The sequence below is a fragment of the Lithobates pipiens genome, unplaced genomic scaffold, assembly GCF_037356315.1.
Source record: "Lithobates pipiens isolate NorthernLeopardFrog02 unplaced genomic scaffold, aLitPip1_a1.2 Scaffold_27, whole genome shotgun sequence".
Taxonomy (NCBI): Eukaryota; Metazoa; Chordata; class Amphibia; order Anura; family Ranidae; genus Lithobates; species Lithobates pipiens.
Genome location: NW_027507788.1, coordinates 230,109,751 through 230,130,859, shown reverse-complemented (window position 1 = coordinate 230,130,859; position 21,109 = coordinate 230,109,751). Strand labels below are relative to the sequence as shown.

At 44.3% G+C, this 21,109-nt stretch overlaps 1 protein-coding gene across 1 annotated transcript in view; it reads left to right on the top strand.

Moving 5' to 3' along the window:
• LOC143933033 (uncharacterized) overlaps positions 1-21,109 on the top strand; it is a 53,202-nt gene that overhangs the window by 13,035 nt on the left and 19,058 nt on the right. The window contains exons 2-3 of the mRNA XM_077455950.1: positions 80-15,076; positions 18,524-18,648. Of these exons, the coding sequence (XP_077312076.1) occupies positions 80-15,076; positions 18,524-18,648 (15,122 nt within the window). The remainder of the gene's footprint in view (positions 1-79; positions 15,077-18,523; positions 18,649-21,109) is intronic.

The window sequence follows — 21,109 nt, the reverse complement described above, 5'->3', positions numbered from 1 at the left end:
ACATATCCAACATCTGAAGGTGTCTCCACCCCAACGGTGGCCATATCTTCATTGTCTTCCTTTTCTCCTGGTCTGTCAGAATCAACATTGGCAACTCCCGAAACATCATCATCTACAAGAGAGACCACAAATACTATACCTACTACATTAGAGACAGAAAGTACCACTGAGCCAACATCAGTCACAACACAAAGTGTATCTCTACATGAGACCAGCACTGCTGGGACAACAATCGTATCACCATCAACGGAACAATCGGCTTCTACACAACCAGAAACTGAAAGGGTTTCCAGCTCTGTATTTTCCACACAGACATTTTCAACCTCCAAAACTGCAGAAACCAGCACTATTCCTTCAACATCAACACCATCTCCATTCACCTCCTTCTCTCCTAGTCCATCAGAATCCATAATGACAACTTCAGAAGTATTATCTACAAGAGTGACCACCACTAATACTGTAATAAGTACATATCAAACCGAAGGTACAACTGAGCCAACCACAACCACCGTACAGAACACATCTGAGCATGAGACCAGCACTGCTGGAGTGACAAATCTTTCTACATCAGCACAACATTCCACTTCTACAGAACCAACATCTGAGAGAACTTCCACTCCTGTGGTGTCTTCACTAATGACGTCTCCTGAAATAACCAGAGAAACCAGCAGAGTATCCATAATGACGACCTCAGAAACATCACCTTCAACAGTTACACAATCTACACCAAACCCATCTGAACCACAGAGTACTACAGAACTATACACATCCACCATGCAGAACATCTCCACTTCCACATATCCAACATCTGAAGGTGTCTCCATCCCAACGGTGGCCATATCTTCACTGACTTCCTTTTCTCCTAGTCTGTCAGAATCAACATTGGCAACTCCCGAAACATCATCATCTACAAGAGAGACCACAAATATTATACCTACTACATTAGAGACAGAAAGTACCACTGAGCCAACATCAGTCACACCACAAAGTGTATCTCTACATGAGACCAGCACTGCTGGGACAACAATCGTATCACCATCAATGGAGGGATCGGCTTCTACACAACCAGAAACTGAAAGGGTTTCCAGCTCTGTATTTTCCACACAGACATTTTCAACCTCCAAAACTGCAGAAACCAGCACTATTCCTTCAACGTCAACACCATCTCCATTCACCTCCTTCTCTCCTAGTCCATCAGAATCCATAATGACAACTTCAGAAGTATTATCTACAAGAGTGACCACCACTAATACTGTAATAAGTACATATCAAACCGAAGGTACAACTGAGCCAACCACAACCACCGTACAGAACCCATCTGAGCATGAGACCAGCACTGCTGGAGTGACAAATCTTTCTACATCAGCACAACATTCCACTTCTACAGAACCAACATCTGAGAGAACTTCCACTCCTGTGGTGTCTTCACTAATGACGTCTCCTGAAATAACCAGAGAAACCAGCAGAGTATCCATAATGACGACCTCAGAAACATCACCTTCAACAGTTACACAATCTACACCAAACCCATCTGAACCACAGAGTACTACAGAACTATACACATCCACCATGCAGAGCATCTCCACTTCCACATATCCAACATCTGAAGGTGTCTCCACCCCAACGGTGGCCATATCTTCATTGTCTTCCTTTTCTCCTAGTCTGTCAGAATCAACATTGGCAACTCCCGAAACATCATCATCTACAAGAGAGACCACAAATACTATACCTACTACATTAGAGACAGAAAGTACCACTGAGCCAACATCAGTCACACCACAAAGTGTATCTCTACATGAGACCAGCACTGCTGGAACAACAATCGTATCACCAGCAACGGAACAATCGGCTTCTACACAACCAGAAACTGAAAGGGTTTCCAGCTCTGTATTTTCCACACAGATATTATCAACCTCCAAATATGAAGAAACCAGCACTATTCCTTCAACATCAACACCATCTCCATTCACCTCCTTCTCTCCTAGTCCATCAGAATCCATAATGACAACTTCAGAAGTATTATCTACAAGAGTGACCACCACTAATACTGTAATAAGTACATATCAAACTGAAGGTACAACTGAGCCAACCACAACCACCGTACAGAACCCATCTGAGCATGAGACCAGCACTGCTGGAGTGACAAATCTTTCTACATCAGCACAACATTCCACTTCTACAGAACCAACATCTGAGAGAACTTCCACTGCTGTGGTGTCTTCACTAATGACGTCTCCTGAAATAACCAGAGAAACCAGCAGAGTATCCATAATGACGACCTCAGAAACATCACCTTCAACAGTTACAAAATCTACACCAAACCCATCTGAACCACAAAGTACTACAGAACTATACACATCCACCATGCAGAACATCTCCACTTCCACATATCCAACATCTGAAGGTGTCTCCACCCCAACGGTGGCCATATCTTCACTGACTTCCTTTTCTCCTAGTCTGTCAGAATCAACATTGGCAACTTCAGAAACATCATCATCTACAAGAGAGACCACAAATACTATACCTACTACATTAGAGACAGAAAGTACCACTGAGCCAACATCAGTCACACCACAAAGTGTATCTCTACATGAGACCAGCACTGCTGGGACAACAATCGTATCACCATCAATGGAGGGATCGGCTTCTACACAACCAGAAACTGAAAGGGTTTCCAGCTCTGTATTTTCCACACAGACATTTTCAACCTCCAAAACTGCAGAAACCAGCACTATTCCTTCAACGTCAACACCATCTCCATTCACCTCCTTCTCTCCTAGTCCATCAGAATCCATAATGACAACTTCAGAAGTATTATCTACAAGAGTGACCACCACTAATACTGTAATAAGTACATATCAAACCGAAGGTACAACTGAGCCAACCACAACCACCGTACAGAACCCATCTGAGCATGAGACCAGCACTGCTGGAGTGACAAATCTTTCTACATCAGCACAACATTCCACTTCTACAGAACCAACATCTGAGAGAACTTCCACTCCTGTGGTGTCTTCACTAATGACGTCTCCTGAAATAACCAGAGAAACCAGCAGAGCATCCATAATGACGACCTCAGAAACATCACCTTCAACAGTTACACAATCTACACCAAACCCATCTGAACCACAGAGTACTACAGAACTATACACATCCACCATGCAGAACATCTCCACTTCCACATATCCAACATCTGAAGGTGTCTCCACCCCAACGGTGGCCATATCTTCACTGACTTCCTTTTCTCCTGGTCTGTCAGAATCAACATTGGCAACTTCCGAAACATCATCATCTACAAGAGAGACCACAAATATTATACCTACTACATTAGAGACAGAAAGTACCACTGAGCCAACATCAGTCACACCACAAAGTGTATCTCTACATGAGACCAGCACTGCTGGAACAACAATCGTATCACCAGCAACGGAACAATCGGCTTCTACACAACCAGAAACTGAAAGGGTTTCCAGCTCTGTATTTTCCACACAGATATTATCAACCTCCAAATATGAAGAAACCAGCACTATTCCTTCAACATCAACACCATCTCCATTCACCTCCTTCTCTCCTAGTCCATCAGAATCCATAATGACAACTTCAGAAGTATTATCTACAAGAGTGACCACCACTAATACTGTAATAAGTACATATCAAACTGAAGGTACAACTGAGCCAACCACAACCACCGTACAGAACCCATCTGAGCATGAGACCAGCACTGCTGGAGTGACAAATCTTTCTACATCAGCACAACATTCCACTTCTACAGAACCAACATCTGAGAGAACTTCCACTGCTGTGGTGTCTTCACTAATGACGTCTCCTGAAATAACCAGAGAAACCAGCAGAGTATCCATAATGACGACCTCAGAAACATCACCTTCAACAGTTACAAAATCTACACCAAACCCATCTGAACCACAAAGTACTACAGAACTATACACATCCACCATGCAGAACATCTCCACTTCCACATATCCAACATCTGAAGGTGTCTCCACCCCAACGGTGGCCATATCTTCACTGACTTCCTTTTCTCCTAGTCTGTCAGAATCAACATTGGCAACTTCAGAAACATCATCATCTACAAGAGAGACCACAAATACTATACCTACTACATTAGAGACAGAAAGTACCACTGAGCCAACATCAGTCACACCACAAAGTGTATCTCTACATGAGACCAGCACTGCTGGGACAACAATCGTATCACCATCAATGGAGGGATCGGCTTCTACACAACCAGAAACTGAAAGGGTTTCCAGCTCTGTATTTTCCACACAGACATTTTCAACCTCCAAAACTGCAGAAACCAGCACTATTCCTTCAACGTCAACACCATCTCCATTCACCTCCTTCTCTCCTAGTCCATCAGAATCCATAATGACAACTTCAGAAGTATTATCTACAAGAGTGACCACCACTAATACTGTAATAAGTACATATCAAACCGAAGGTACAACTGAGCCAACCACAACCACCGTACAGAACCCATCTGAGCATGAGACCAGCACTGCTGGAGTGACAAATCTTTCTACATCTGCACAACATTCCACTTCTACAGAACCAACATCTGAGAGAACTTCCACTCCTGTGGTGTCTTCACTAATGACGTCTCCTGAAATAACCAGAGAAACCAGCAGAGTATCCATAATGACGACCTCAGAAACATCACCTTCAACAGTTACACAATCTACACCAAACCCATCTGAACCACAGAGTACTACAGAACTATACACATCCACCATGCAGAACATCTCCACTTCCACATATCCAACATCTGAAGGTGTCTCCACCCCAACGGTGGCCATATCTTCACTGACTTCCTTTTCTCCTGGTCTGTCAGAATCAACATTGGCAACTCCCGAAACATCATCATCTACAAGAGAGACCACAAATATTATACCTACTACATTAGAGACAGAAAGTACCACTGAGCCAACATCAGTCACACCACAAAGTGTATCTCTACATGAGACCAGCACTGCTGGAACAACAATCGTATCACCAGCAACGGAACAATCGGCTTCTACACAACCAGAAACTGAAAGGGTTTCCAGCTCTGTATTTTCCACACAGACATTTTCAACCTCCAAAACTGCAGAAACCAGCACTATTCCTTCAACATCAACACCATCTCCATTCACCTCCTTCTCTCCTAGTCCATCAGAATCCATAATGACAACTTCAGAAGTATTATCTACAAGAGTGACCACCACTAATAATGTAATAAGTACATATCAAACTGAAGGTACAACTGAGCCAACCACAACCACCGTACAGAACACATCTGAGCATGAGACCAGCACTGCTGGAGTGACAAATCTTTCTACATCAGCACAACATTCCACTTCTACAGAACCAACATCTGAGAGAACTTCCACTCCTGTGGTGTCTTCACTAATGACGTCTCCTGAAATAACCAGAGAAACCAGCAGAGTATCCATAATGACGACCTCAGAAACATCACCTTCAACAGTTACAAAATCTACACCAAACCCATCTGAACCACAGAGTACTACAGAACTATACACATCCACCATGCAGAACATCTCCACTTCCACATATCCAACATCTGAAGTCGTCTCCACCCCAACGGTGGCCATATCTTCACTGACTTCCTTTTCTCCTAGTCTGTCAGAATCAACATTGGCAACTCCCGAAACATCATCATCTACAAGAGAGACCACAAATATTATACCTACTACATTAGAGACAGAAAGTACCACTGAGCCAACATCAGTCACACCACAAAGTGTATCTCTACATGAGACCAGCACTGCTGGAACAACAATCGTATCACCATCAATGGAGGGATCGGCTTCTACACAACCAGAAACTGAAAGGGTTTCCAGCTCTGTATTTTCCACACAGATATTATCAACCTCCAAATATGAAGAAACCAGCACTATTCCTTCAACATCAACACCATCTCCATTCACCTCCTTCTCTCCTAGTCCATCAGAATCCATAACGACAACTTCAGAAGTATTATCTACAAGAGTGACCACCACTAATACTGTAATAAGTACATATCAAACCGAAGGTACAACTGAGCCAACCACAACCACCGTACAGAACACATCTGAGCATGAGACCAGCACTGCTGGAGTGACAAATCTTTCTACATCAGCACAACATTCCACTTCTACAGAACCAACATCTGAGAGAACTTCCACTCCTGTGGTGTCTTCACTAATGACGTCTCCTGAAATAACCAGAGAAACCAGCAGAGTATCCATAATGACGACCTCAGAAACATCACCTTCAACAGTTACAAAATCTACACCAAACCCATCTGAACCACAAAGTACTACAGAACTATACACATCCACCATGCAGAGCATCTCCACTTCCACATATCCAACATCTGAAGGTGTCTCCACCCCAACGGTGGCCATATCTTCATTGTCTTCCTTTTCTCCTGGTCTGTCAGAATCAACATTGGCAACTCCCGAAACATCATCATCTACAAGAGAGACCACAAATACTATACCTACTACATTAGAGACAGAAAGTACCACTGAGCCAACATCAGTCACAACACAAAGTGTATCTCTACATGAGACCAGCACTGCTGGGACAACAATCGTATCACCATCAACGGAACAATCGGCTTCTACACAACCAGAAACTGAAAGGGTTTCCAGCTCTGTATTTTCCACACAGATATTATCAACCTCCAAAACTGCAGAAACCAGCACTATTCCTTCAACATCAACACCATCTCCATTCACCTCCTTCTCTCCTAGTCCATCAGAATCCATAATGACAACTTCAGAAGTATTATCTACAAGAGTGACCACCACTAATACTGTAATAAGTACATATCAAACCGAAGGTACAACTGAGCCAACCACAACCACCGTACAGAGCCCATCTGAGCATGAGACCAGCACTGCTGGAGTGACAAATCTTTCTACATCAGCACAACATTCCACTTCTACAGAACCAACATCTGAGAGAACTTCCACTCCTGTGGTGTCTTCACTAATGACGTCTCCTGAAATAACCAGAGAAACCAGCAGAGTATCCATAATGACGACCTCAGAAACATCACCTTCAACAGTTACACAATCTACACCAAACCCATCTGAACCACAGAGTACTACAGAACTATACACATCCACCATGCAGAGCATCTCCACTTCCACATATCCAACATCTGAAGGTGTCTCCACCCCAACGGTGGCCATATCTTCACTGACTTCCTTTTCTCCTAGTCTGTCAGAATCAACATTGGCAACTCCCGAAACATCATCATCTACAAGAGAGACCACAAATATTATACCTACTACATTAGAGACAGAAAGTACCACTGAGCCAACATCAGTCACACCACAAAGTGTATCTCTACATGAGACCAGCACTGCTGGGACAACAATCGTATCACCATCAATGGAGGGATCGGCTTCTACACAACCAGAAACTGAAAGGGTTTCCAGCTCTGTATTTTCCACACAGACATTTTCAACCTCCAAAACTGCAGAAACCAGCACTATTCCTTCAACGTCAACACCATCTCCATTCACCTCCTTCTCTCCTAGTCCATCAGAATCCATAATGACAACTTCAGAAGTATTATCTACAAGAGTGACCACCACTAATACTGTAATAAGTACATATCAAACCGAAGGTACAACTGAGCCAACCACAACCACCGTACAGAACACATCTGAGCATGAGACCAGCACTGCTGGAGTGACAAATCTTTCTACATCAGCACAACATTCCACTTCTACAGAACCAACATCTGAGAGAACTTCCACTCCTGTGGTGTCTTCACTAATGACGTCTCCTGAAATAACCAGAGAAACCAGCAGAGTATCCATAATGACGACCTCAGAAACATCACCTTCAACAGTTACAAAATCTACACCAAACCCATCTGAACCACAAAGTACTACAGAACTATACACATCCACCATGCAGAACATCTCCACTTCCACACAGCCAACATCTGAAGGTGTCTCCACCCCAACGGTGGCCATATCTTCACTGTCTTCCTTTTCTCCTAGTCTGTCAGAATCAACATTGGCAACTTCCGAAACATCATCATCTACAAGAGAGACCACAAATATTATACCTACTACATTAGAGACAGAAAGTACCACTGAGCCAACATCAGTCACACCACAAAGTGTATCTCTACATGAGACCAGCACTGCTGGAACAACAATCGTATCACCAGCAACGGAACAATCGGCTTCTACACAACCAGAAACTGAAAGGGTTTCCAGCTCTGTATTTTCCACACAGACATTTTCAACCTCCAAAACTGCAGAAACCAGCACTATTCCTTCAACATCAACACCATCTCCATTCACCTCCTTCTCTCCTAGTCCATCAGAATCCATAATGACAACTTCAGAAGTATTATCTACAAGAGTGACCACCACTAATACTGTAATAAGTACATATCAAACCGAAGGTACAACTGAGCCAACCACAACCACCGTACAGAACCCATCTGAGCATGAGACCAGCACTGCTGGAGTGACAAATCTTTCTACATCAGCACAACATTCCACTTCTACAGAACCAACATCTGAGAGAACTTCCACTCCTGTGGTGTCTTCACTAATGACGTCTCCTGAAATAACCAGAGAAACCAGCAGAGTATCCATAATGACGACCTCAGAAACATCACCTTCAACAGTTACACAATCTACACCAAACCCATCTGAACCACAGAGTACTACAGAACTATACACATCCACCATGCAGAGCATCTCCACTTCCACATATCCAACATCTGAAGGTGTCTCCACCCCAACGGTGGCCATATCTTCACTGACTTCCTTTTCTCCTAGTCTGTCAGAATCAACATTGGCAACTCCCGAAACATCATCATCTACAAGAGAGACCACAAATACTATACCTACTACATTAGAGACAGAAAGTACCACTGAGCCAACATCAGTCACAACACAAAGTGTATCTCTACATGAGACCAGCACTGCTGGGACAACAATCGTATCACCATCAATGGAGGGATCGACTTCTACACAACCAGAAACTGAAAGGGTTTCCAGCTCTGTATTTTCCACACAGATATTATCAACCTCCAAATATGAAGAAACCAGCACTATTCCTTCAACATCAACTCCATCTCCATTCACCTCCTTCTCTCCTAGTCCATCAGAATCCATAATGACAACTTCAGAAGTATTATCTACAAGAGTGACCACCACTAATACTGTAATAAGTACATATCAAACCGAAGGTACAACTGAGCCAACCACAACCACCGTACAGAACACATCTGAACATGAGACCAGCACTGCTGGAGTGACAAATCTTTCTACATCTGCACAACATTCCACTTCTACAGAACCAACATCTGAGAGAACTTCCACTCCTGTGGTGTCTTCACTAATGACGTCTCCTGAAATAACCAGAGAAACCAGCAGAGTATCCATAATGACGACCTCAGAAACATCACCTTCAACAGTTACAAAATCTACACCAAACCCATCTGAACCACAGAGTACTACAGAACTATACACATCCACCATGCAGAACATCTCCACTTCCACACAGCCAACATCTGAAGGTGTCTCCACCCCAACGGTGGCCATATCTTCACTGACTTCCTTTTCTCCTAGTCTGTCAGAATCAACATTGGCAACTCCCGAAACATCATCATCTACAAGAGAGACCACAAATACTATACCTACTACATTAGAGACAGAAAGTACCACTGAGCCAACATCAGTCACACCACAAAGTGTATCTCTACATGAGACCAGCACTGCTGGGACAACAATCGTATCACCATCAATGGAACAATCGGCTTCCACACAACCAGAAACTGAAAGGGTTTCCAGCTCTGTATTTTCCACACAGACATTTTCAACCTCCAAAACTGCAGAAACCAGCACTATTCCTTCAACATCAACACCATCTCCATTCACCTCCTTCTCTCCTAGTCCATCAGAATCCATAATGACAACTTCAGAAGTATTATCTACAAGAGTGACCACCACTAATAATGTAATAAGTACATATCAAACCGAAGGTACAACTGAGCCAACCACAACCACCGTACAGAACACATCTGAGCATGAGACCAGCACTGCTGGAGTGACAAATCTTTCTACATCAGCACAACATTCCACTTCTACAGAACCAACATCTGAGAGAACTTCCACTTCTGTGGTGTCTTCACTAATGACGTCTCCTGAAATAACCAGAGAAACCAGCAGAGTATCCATAATGACGACCTCAGAAACATCACCTTCAACAGTTACACAATCTACACCAAACCCATCTGAACCACAAAGTACTACAGAACTATACACATCCACCATGCAGAGCATCTCCACTTCCACATATCCAACATCTGAAGGTGTCTCCACCCCAACGGTGGCCATATCTTCACTGTCTTCCTTTTCTCCTAGTCTGTCAGAATCAACATTGGCAACTTCCGAAACATCATCATCTACAAGAGAGACCACAAATACTATACCTACTACATTAGAGACAGAAAGTACCACTGAGCCAACATCAGTCACACCACAAAGTGTATCTCTACATGAGACCAGCACTGCTGGGACAACAATCGTATCACCATCAATGGAACAATCGGCTTCTACACAACCAGAAACTGAAAGGGTTTCCCCCTCTGTATTTTCCACGCAGATATTATCAACCTCCAAAACTGCAGAAACCAGCACTATTCCTTCAACATCAACACCATCTCCATTCACCTCCTTCTCTCCTAGTCCATCAGAATCCATAATGACAACTTCAGAAGTATTATCTACAAGAGTGACCACCACTAATACTGTAATAAGTACATATGAAACCGAAGGTACAACTGAGCCAACCACAACCACCGTACAGAACACATCTGAGCATGAGACCAGCACTGCTGGAGTGACAAATCTTTCTACATCAGCACAACATTCCACTTCTACAGAACCAACATCTGAGAGAACTTCCACTCCTGTGGTGTCTTCACTAATGACGTCTCCTGAAATAACTGGAGAAACCAGCAGAGTATCCATAATGACGACCTCAGAAACATCACCTTCAACAGTTACACAATCTACACCAAACCCATCTGAACCACAGAGTACTACAGAACTATACACATCCACCATGCAGAACATCTCCACTTCCACATATCCAACATCTGAAGGTGTCTCCACCCCAACGGTGGCCATATCTTCATTGTCTTCCTTTTCTCCTGGTCTGTCAGAATCAACATTGGCAACTCCCGAAACATCATCATCTACAAGAGAGACCACAAATATTATACCTACTACATTAGAGACAGAAAGTACCACTGAGCCAACATCAGTCACACCACAAAGTGTATCTCTACATGAGACCAGCACTGCTGGAGTGACAAATCTTTCTACATCAACACAACATTCCACTTCTACAGAACCAACATCTGAGAGAACTTCCACTCCTGTGGTGTCTTCACTAATGACGTCTCCTGAAATAACTGGAGAAACCAGCAGAGTATCCATAATGACGACCTCAGAAACATCACCTTCAACAGTTACACAATCTACACCAAACCCATCTGAACCACAGAGTACTACAGAACTATACACATCCACCATGCAGAACATCTCCACTTCCACATATCCAACATCTGAAGGTGTCTCCACCCCAACGGTGGCCATATCTTCATTGTCTTCCTTTTCTCCTGGTCTGTCAGAATCAACATTGGCAACTCCCGAAACATCATCATCTACAAGAGAGACCACAAATACTATACCTACTACATTAGAGACAGAAAGTACCACTGAGCCAACATCAGTCACACCACAAAGTGTATCTCTACATGAGACCAGCACTGCTGGGACAACAATCGTATCACCATCAATGGAGGGATTGGCTTCTACACAACCAGAAACTGAAAGGGTTTCCAGCTCTGTATTTTCCACACAGACATTTTCAACCTCCAAAACTGCAGAAACCAGCACTATTCCTTCAACATCAACACCATCTCCATTCACCTCCTTCTCTCCTAGTCCATCAGAATCATCACTTCCTACTTCAGAAAAACGATCTACAGCAGTCAGTGAAACGACTGCAACCAGCCAATCAGAGACAAAGGGTACAACTGAAACCGGAAGAACTCCCTTACAAAGCGCCAGTTCTTCTACTGCAATTAACTTTTCCACCTTAGCTTCTACACCGCCAGCCTCGGAGAGTGTTTCCAACTCTGAACTTTCTACGCAGACAACTATTGCGTCCCAAACCAGAACACATTCCGTAACATCTACACCAGCCTTGTTGACATCCATCTTTCCTACTTTGTCTGAATCAACAATGCCAATTTCTGAAACGTCCTCCAAAGCTGTAACCTCAAATTCTGGGACTAGCATGCTTTCAACACAAAGTACAACAGAACAACCGACAGTCACATCAAAATTCACATCTATTCCACAGACAAGTTCTTCAGAAGCTTCAAAAATGTCATCACTATCTTCACAATCTACATCTACACATTCTACTTCTGAGAATCTTTCCGAGTTTTCTACACGTCTGTCACCACCTGTGATTGAAGCAACCAGCTCACTTTATCCAAGAACTGAGTCAACTGGTCCACTGACTTCTTTATCAACTAGTCTACCATCATCAATAGAACCGTCTTCAGAAGTAATACCAACAGTGTCCGTATATACTCCACAAAGCCCTACAGCAATAACAACACAAGGTACTTATGAGACAAGTACGCTCAAAGTAACAAACCTTTCAACATCATTGCAATATTCATCATCGGAACACCCAACAACTGCCTCCAGTCCTGTCCTTTCCACACATATTCCATTTTCTACTATAAAAAATGAATCCAGTACATTTTCCACAACGCCTTCAATATCAACTTCTTTCTCTTCAAAACCAATAACAACAGTTACAGAGACATTATCTACAAGAACAACCATAATTGACACAACTAACACCTTGGAGACAAAAGGCATAACGGAGCTGCCAATAATCACATCAAACGTTCCATCATCTGGACAGAGCAGCACTGCCGGAGTGACAACACAGCAATTGGCTACCATGAGCCGTATCTCAGGACGTGTTCCAAGTTCTGTATCTTCTACACACATGACGTCTTCTAGCATGACTGAAGGCATCAGCACAATTTCTCCATCAGAGCTTTCAACACATTCTCAACCTTCTTTTTCTCCTAGTCTCTCAGAATCGAGAATAACAACTCTGAAATCCTCATCGGCAAGAGAGACGACAAATACTCAGAGCAATCCGTCCGAGGCACAAGCTAGTACAGAGCCAGCTACAGTCACAATGCAAAGTGCAACTACGAGAGTTACTGCCTACACACAAACCAACACGTCTGGGACACATGGTACTAGCCAGCCAGAGACAGTCCCTATTAAAAGTACTTCTACTCAGGGAGCCAGCACTGAACAAATGATAAACCCTTCAACTACTCATAGGATATCTACTACTATGAAGGAAGAAGCCAGCACCAAATCTACATCGGCACCAATTACTTCCTCAACACACATTTCTCCTAGTCTGGCAGAATCCACTTCTACAAGTCGGACTAGCAGTATGGAATCTCATACACAAAGTACCACACAACTAACAATGAGCACAAGAGGTGTCACCCCTTCTGAACGGTCCAGTACAGTTCCAGTAACAGCCCCGCCATCTTTCTCTCAGCAATCACCGTCCTCTACATACACAGAATCCAAAGTCCCCACTTCTGAATTTTCTACTATTACAGCAAAAGTCACAATGCAAAGCACACCGGGCCAAGCAACGTTGCCTGTCCATGATGTTACTACAAGCCTATCAAATGCAGCTCAGCAATCTACTACCACCCAGCCATTGTCTACATTGCCTACGCACATTTCTCCTAACATAACTAAAGAAACCGGAATCATTCCTACAACAGCGGCCACAACTGAATTACATTCCTCACTTACAAGTGTATCTTCTACAAGACTGGCCATGAATACTGCGACTACTCCTGAGACACAAAGAACATCAGCATTGTCCACAGTCTCAGTGACAACAACACCCTTTCAGGAAGTCACCTCTACACCATTAAGAAACTTCTCAACAACTACAAAGCAGCCAACATCTTTGCTTCCAGAATCTCCTTCTACCTCAGGGGTTTCTACCCATACAACATCATTGATCACAAATGAGGAAACCGTATTGTCTTCAAGACCATCGACATCTGAGGTGACCTCCCCCTCCTCCAATGCACCACTCTCAACAAAACCAACTTCAGGGACAGTTTCAACTATGTTGACTACTAATACAAGTCTTCCTACCTCTCAAGCACAAAGCACTACCAAAGGCTCAATTGCCACATTGCAAACTTCTGCGCCTTTCCAAACAAATACCATTCAAAGGACAAGCGCAAACATCACAAGACAATCTTCTACGACCCCTCACTTGGAAATGTCCAGTCCTACAACCTCAGCGGCGAGCCAGACTTCGTTATCAAGGCCTACATCAACATTAGTTACTATTTCCACCTCAACGCAAACCTCCACAACCCCAAATCAACAGAATTCCTCTACATCTACAGTAACGAGCCCAACAACTACAACCACGACACCTTCAACTACAAGGACTACAACATCTACATCCACAATGACTCCAAACACAACAATTACAACCACGACACCTTCAACCACAAGGACTACAACATCTACATCCACAATGACTACAAACACAACAATTACAACCACGACACCTTCAACCACAAGGACTACAACATCTACATCCACAATGACTCCAAACACAACAATTACAACCACCACACCTTCAACCACAAGGACTACAACATCTACATCCACAATGACTCCAAACACAACAACTACAACCACGACACCTTCAACCACAAGGACTACAACATCTACATCCACAATGACTACAAACACAACAATTACAACCACTCTGAAGACGTCGGCACGTGTTACGGGCTCTACAGCTGCACCATGTATAAGTGATGAAAGTCAGCAATGTTCTTCTGTCAATGGTGTGTGTTCCTGTACTTGTAACAAAGATTATGTAGGCAACAAATGTGAATACGGAAAGAATGAGACTGCTGCCACTATCGGTAAGTTCTGGAAATCAATTATTTTTTTCAATAATATTCACACATTGTATTTTGCTTAAAACCTATAACTACGTACACATTGAATGCTATGTGCAATGTAGAGCTGTATGGGCTCATTATCGGCCATTGCTTGAGTTAGTGCAAATTTAGATGCACGTGTGTAGGTGTTAGAGGGTGAATCTCTTTTCCCATAGGAAGCATATTAACGCACAGTTACCATCACATAGCGTGCTTGCCCATTATCCTCCTAGCAGAAGCAGATTGTTGGATAGGCCTTAGAGGAAGGAAACACCAGCCGATGCGTTATCCAATCTTTTACTTAACAAACTTCATGGAGGTAATACAGAAATATTATAAATCTCCAGGAAGACAATTCGGGGGCCAAGATTTGGTGGTTCCTCAGCATTTTCCTACTTGCGAGTCATACCTGTGCTGTCCCTATTCTTTCCTCGGGGCCACAGACCCTTAGCAGGTATTCCCCAGCCTCTCACTGGCTACATAGTAAATGAAGTAGGCCCTCAACAGTCCCACAGGGGCAAACACAGCCAGAAGATGCTCCTTCTCCTCCTGCTCCCTAATGTCTCCTCTATGCCCAATCATGCCAGTTTTTATACTCTACAGGGGTGCCAAATTAGGGAGTCCTCTGCCAACCCTCCTACATAGGACTGGACTGAAAACAGTGAGGGACCCTGGCTAATAAGTACTAAAGAAACAAGAGAAATAAGAACTATTAAAGATAGATTTAGCCAAACCTTTTTGCTTTGCTTTGGATAGAGCTGGGAAGGATTAGAACCCTTGTTAGGTTAGAGTTTGTGGTTTGATCCCTGGTATGCCGGGTTCAAGCTATTTGGTGCGTTAATGCATGCTATGTTATGTGTTACTGTGTGTTGTGTTGAGGCAGAACCATCACACCCCATCACAACCCATCACACCCCATCACAACCCATCACACCCCATCACACCCCATCACACCCCATCACACCCCATCACAACCCATCACACCCCATCACACCCCATCACACCCCATCACAACCCATCACACCCCATCACACCCCATCACAACCCATCACAGCCCATCAAACCCATCACACCCATCACACCCCATCACACCCTATCACAACCCATCACACCCCATCACAACCCATCACACCCCATCACAACCCATCACAGACCATCACACCCCATCACAACCTATCACACCCCATCACAACCCATCACAACCCATCCCAACCCATCACAGACCATCACACCCCATCACAACCCATCACACCCCATCACACCCAATCACAACCCATCACACCCCATTACAACCCATCACATCCCATCACAGCCCATCACAGCCCATCACAACCCATCACAGCCCATCACATCCCATCACACCCTATCACAACCCATCACTGCCCATCACACCCCATCACAACCCATCACACCCCATCACAACCCATCACACCCCATCACAACCCATCACAGCCCATCACAGCCCATCACAGCCCATCACAACCCATCACACCCCATCACAACCCATCACAAGCCATCACACCCTATCACAACCCATCACAGCCCATCACACCCCATCAAAACCCATCACACCCCATCCCACCCCATCACAAGCCATCACACCCCATCACAACCCATCACAAGCCATCACACTCCATCACACCCCATCACACTCCATCACACTCCATCACACCCCATCACACTCCATCACACTCCATCACAGCCCATCACACCCCATCACAACCCATCACACCCCATCACACTCCATCACAGCCTATCACAACCCATCACACCCCATCACAACCCATCACAGCCCATCACAACCCATCACACCCCATCACAACCCATCACACGCCATCACACCCCATCACACCCTATCACAACCCATCACAGCCCATCACAACCCATCACACCCTATCACAACCCATCACACCCCATCACAACCCATCACACCCCATCATAACCCATCACAAGCTATCACACCACATCACACCCCATCAAAACCCATCACACCCCATCACAACCCATCACAGACCATCACACCCCATCACAGCCTATCACACCCCATCACAACCCATCACAACCCATCACAGACCATCACACCCCATCACAACCCATCACACCCCATCACACCCAATCACAACCCATCACATCCCATCACAGCCCATCACAACCCATCACAGCCCATCACATCCCATCACACCCTATCACAACCCATCACAGCCCATCACACCCCATCACAACCCATCACACCCCATCACAACCCATCACACCCCATCACAACCCATCACAGCCCATCACAGCCCATCACAACCCATCACACCCCATCACAACCCATCACACCCTATCACAACCCATCACAACCCATCACAGCCCATCACACCCCATCAAAACCCATCACACCCCATCCCACCCCATCACAAGCCATCACACCCCATCACAACCCATCACACCCCATCACACTCCATCACAACCCATCACACCCCATCACAACCCATCACACCCCATCACACTCCATCACAGCCCATCACACCCCATCACACCCCATCACAGCCCATCACAACCCATCACAACCCATCACACGCCATCACACCCCATCACACCCTATCACAACCCATCACACCCTATCACAACCCATCACACCCCATCACAACCCATCACACCCCATCATAACCCATCACAAGCTATCACACCCTATCACACCACATCACACTCTATCACAACCCATCACAGCCCATCACATCCCATCAAAACCCATCACACCCCATCACACTCCATCACAACCCATCACACCCCATCATAACCCATCACAAGCTATCACACTCTATCACACCACATCACACCCTATCACAACCCATCACAGCCCATCACACCCCATCACACCCCATCACAACTCATCACACCCCATCACACCCCATCACAACCCATCACACTCCATCACAACCCATCACACCCAATCACACTCCATCACAACCCATCACACCCCATCACACCCCATCATAACCCATCACAAGCTATCACACCCTATCAAACCACATCACACCCTATCACAACCCATCACAGCCCATCACATCCCATCAAAACCCATCACACCCCATCAAAACCCATCACACCCCATCACACCCCATCACAACCCATCACACCCCATCACAACCCATCACACACCATCACAACCCATCACACCCCATCACACCCCATCACAACCCATCACACCCCATCACAACCCATCACACTCCATCACAACCCATCACACCCCATCACACCCCATCACAACCCATCACACCCCATCACACCCTATCACACCCCATCACAACCCATCACACCCCATCACACCCTATCACACCCCATCACCACACTATAGCGCTTTGGGGAGCAATTCAAATTGTTGCATTACTTTGTATCTCTGTACAATAAAATTCCACTCTTATCTCTCTTCTACGTATTTTCCAGATAAACAAAGTGCACCAAAAAGAGACGTCTACGTAGTCATCTCCTTACAAACGAAGTTCCAAAAAGAATTTTTAAATTCATCGTCCCAAGATTACATAAACCTTGAACAGAAATTGCTGAGTGTTGTAAGTACGGCATTATTATTTTTAGGATGGGCTGTACTGTTGCTGTAATGAGTATTTTTTTCTAGTGTTTTTGTGTTTTTTTTCTAGTTCTGAACAAACTGCAGAAGAATTAAGAGTTATGTTGTTTTTTCTGCTATTAGGGGCTCATTTTAAGATTTACCTTCACTTCCTGTTCTTCTGACAACATCTTACCAGACGGGAAGTGAAGGGGAAATCCCTGAGACCCAGACAGATGTGAGAAAAAAAGATGTCGGGGGATGGGTCCTGGATAGGACATATATTTCACCACTATTTAGGTTGTGGTCCCTTTAACCACTTCAGCTCCGGACCAATAAACACCTTAAGGACCAGAGGTCTTTTTCCAATTTCGCACTGCGCTGCTTTAACTGGTAATTGCGCGGTCATGCAATGTTGCACCCAAACGAAATTTGCGTCCTTTTCTTCCCACAAATAGAGCTTTCTTTTGATGGTATTTGATTGCCTCTGCGATTTTTTTTTTTTGCGATATAAATGGAAAAAGAGCGAAAATTAAGAAAAAAAAAAGATATTTTCTTCTTTTTGTTATAAGAAAAATCGAATAAACTAAATTTTAGTCATACATTGAGGGCAACATTTATTCAGCCACATGTCTTTGGTAAAAAAAATGTCAATAAGCGAATATTTTTTGGTTTGCGCAAAAGTTATAGCGTCTACAAACTAGAGTACATTTTCTGGAATTTACACAGCTTTTAATTTATGACTGCCGATCTCATTTCTTGAGGTGCTAAAATGGCAGGGCAGTACAAATCCCCCCCAAATGACCCCATTTTGGAAAGTAGACACCCCAAGGAAATTGCTGATGGGTATGTTGAGCCCATTGAATATTTTTTTTTTTTGTCCTAAGGGATTGAATAATGACAAAAAAAAAATTTACAAAAAGTTGTCACTAAATGATATATTGCTCACACATGCCATGGTTATATGTGGAATTGCACCCCAAAATATATTCCGCTACTTCTCCCGAGTATGGGGATACCACATGTGTGGGACTTTTTGGGAGTCTAGTCGCGCACGGCACCCCGAAAACCAATCACCACCTTCAGGATTTCTAAGGGTGCAAATTTTTGATTTCACTCCTCGCTACCTATCACAGTTTCGAAGGCCATAAAATGCCAAAATAGCACAAAACCCCCCCAAATGACCCCATTTTGGAAAGTAGACACCCCAAGCTATTTACTGAGAGGCATGTTGAGTCCATGAAATATTTTATATTTTGCCAAAAGTTGCGGGAATATTACAAACTTTTTTTTTTTTTGCACAAAGTTGTCACTAAATGATATATTGCTCACACATGCTATGGGCAGAAGTCAAATTACACCCCAAAATAAATTCTGCTGCTTCTCCCGAGTACGGGGATACCACATGTGGGGGACTTTTTGGGAGCCTAGCCACGTACGGGACCCCGAAAACCAAGCACTGCCTTCCGGATTTGAATATAAAATGCTACCAAAAAACCTGTTAGCGATGGCAGGGATCCGGCCTGACTCTGCGATCGCTGCAGTTATGTGTTTAGTGTTTTGTAAGTGACAGTGATCGATCGATACTGCACTTGGGTGGGCTGGGCAGAGGGGCAAAACGCAGGTGCCAGCAGGTATCTGGGCTGATCCCGCTAACAATGCGTTTTTTTGGAACCCTAAACTGCTGGGGACGCTAGTATAGATCTGATCAGATCAGATATTGATCTGTTCAGATTCTATACCACTACGGGAGGTGTATGCTTTGCGTGTGGGTGTTAGCGGTACTGGCACTAACCTAGCGCTGCCTGGGGCGACGCAGACCCTGACCCTAAAACCTAATTGATATCACCCGCCGGGTGATCAGGGGGGTTAAACCTTTATTGGGTAATAAATGGTGGGTGCCCTGATGCTATAAAAAACAAACTAACCAGAGTCACCCGTAACACTTAAACGGTGATCAGTGGTGAAAGGGTTAACTAGGGGCAATCAGGGGGTTCAAATTTTTATTAGGTAGTATATGGGGGTCCCTGGCGCTATATAAAAACCTGACGGGGAACCTAAATAACTAACTGGCTAACCAGCGTCACCAGTGACACTTATACTGTGATCGCTGGTGAAAGGGGGTGAAAGGGTTAACTAGCAGCAATCAGGGGGTTAAAACCATTATTGGGTAGTATATCGGGGTACCTAGCGCTATAAAAACCTGGCGGTGAACCTAAAAAAATAACTAGCTACCTAGCGACACATGCAGCGATCAGAAAAATGATCGCTTAGTGACACTGGCAAAAGGGGGTGAAAGGGTTAACTAGCGGCAATCAGGGGGTTAAAACCATTATTGGGTAGTATATCGGGGTACCTAGCGCTATAAAAACCTGGCGGTGAACCTAAAAAAATAACTAGCTACCTAGCGACACATGCAGCGATCAGAAAAATGATCGCTCAGTGAAACTGGCAAAAGGGGGTGA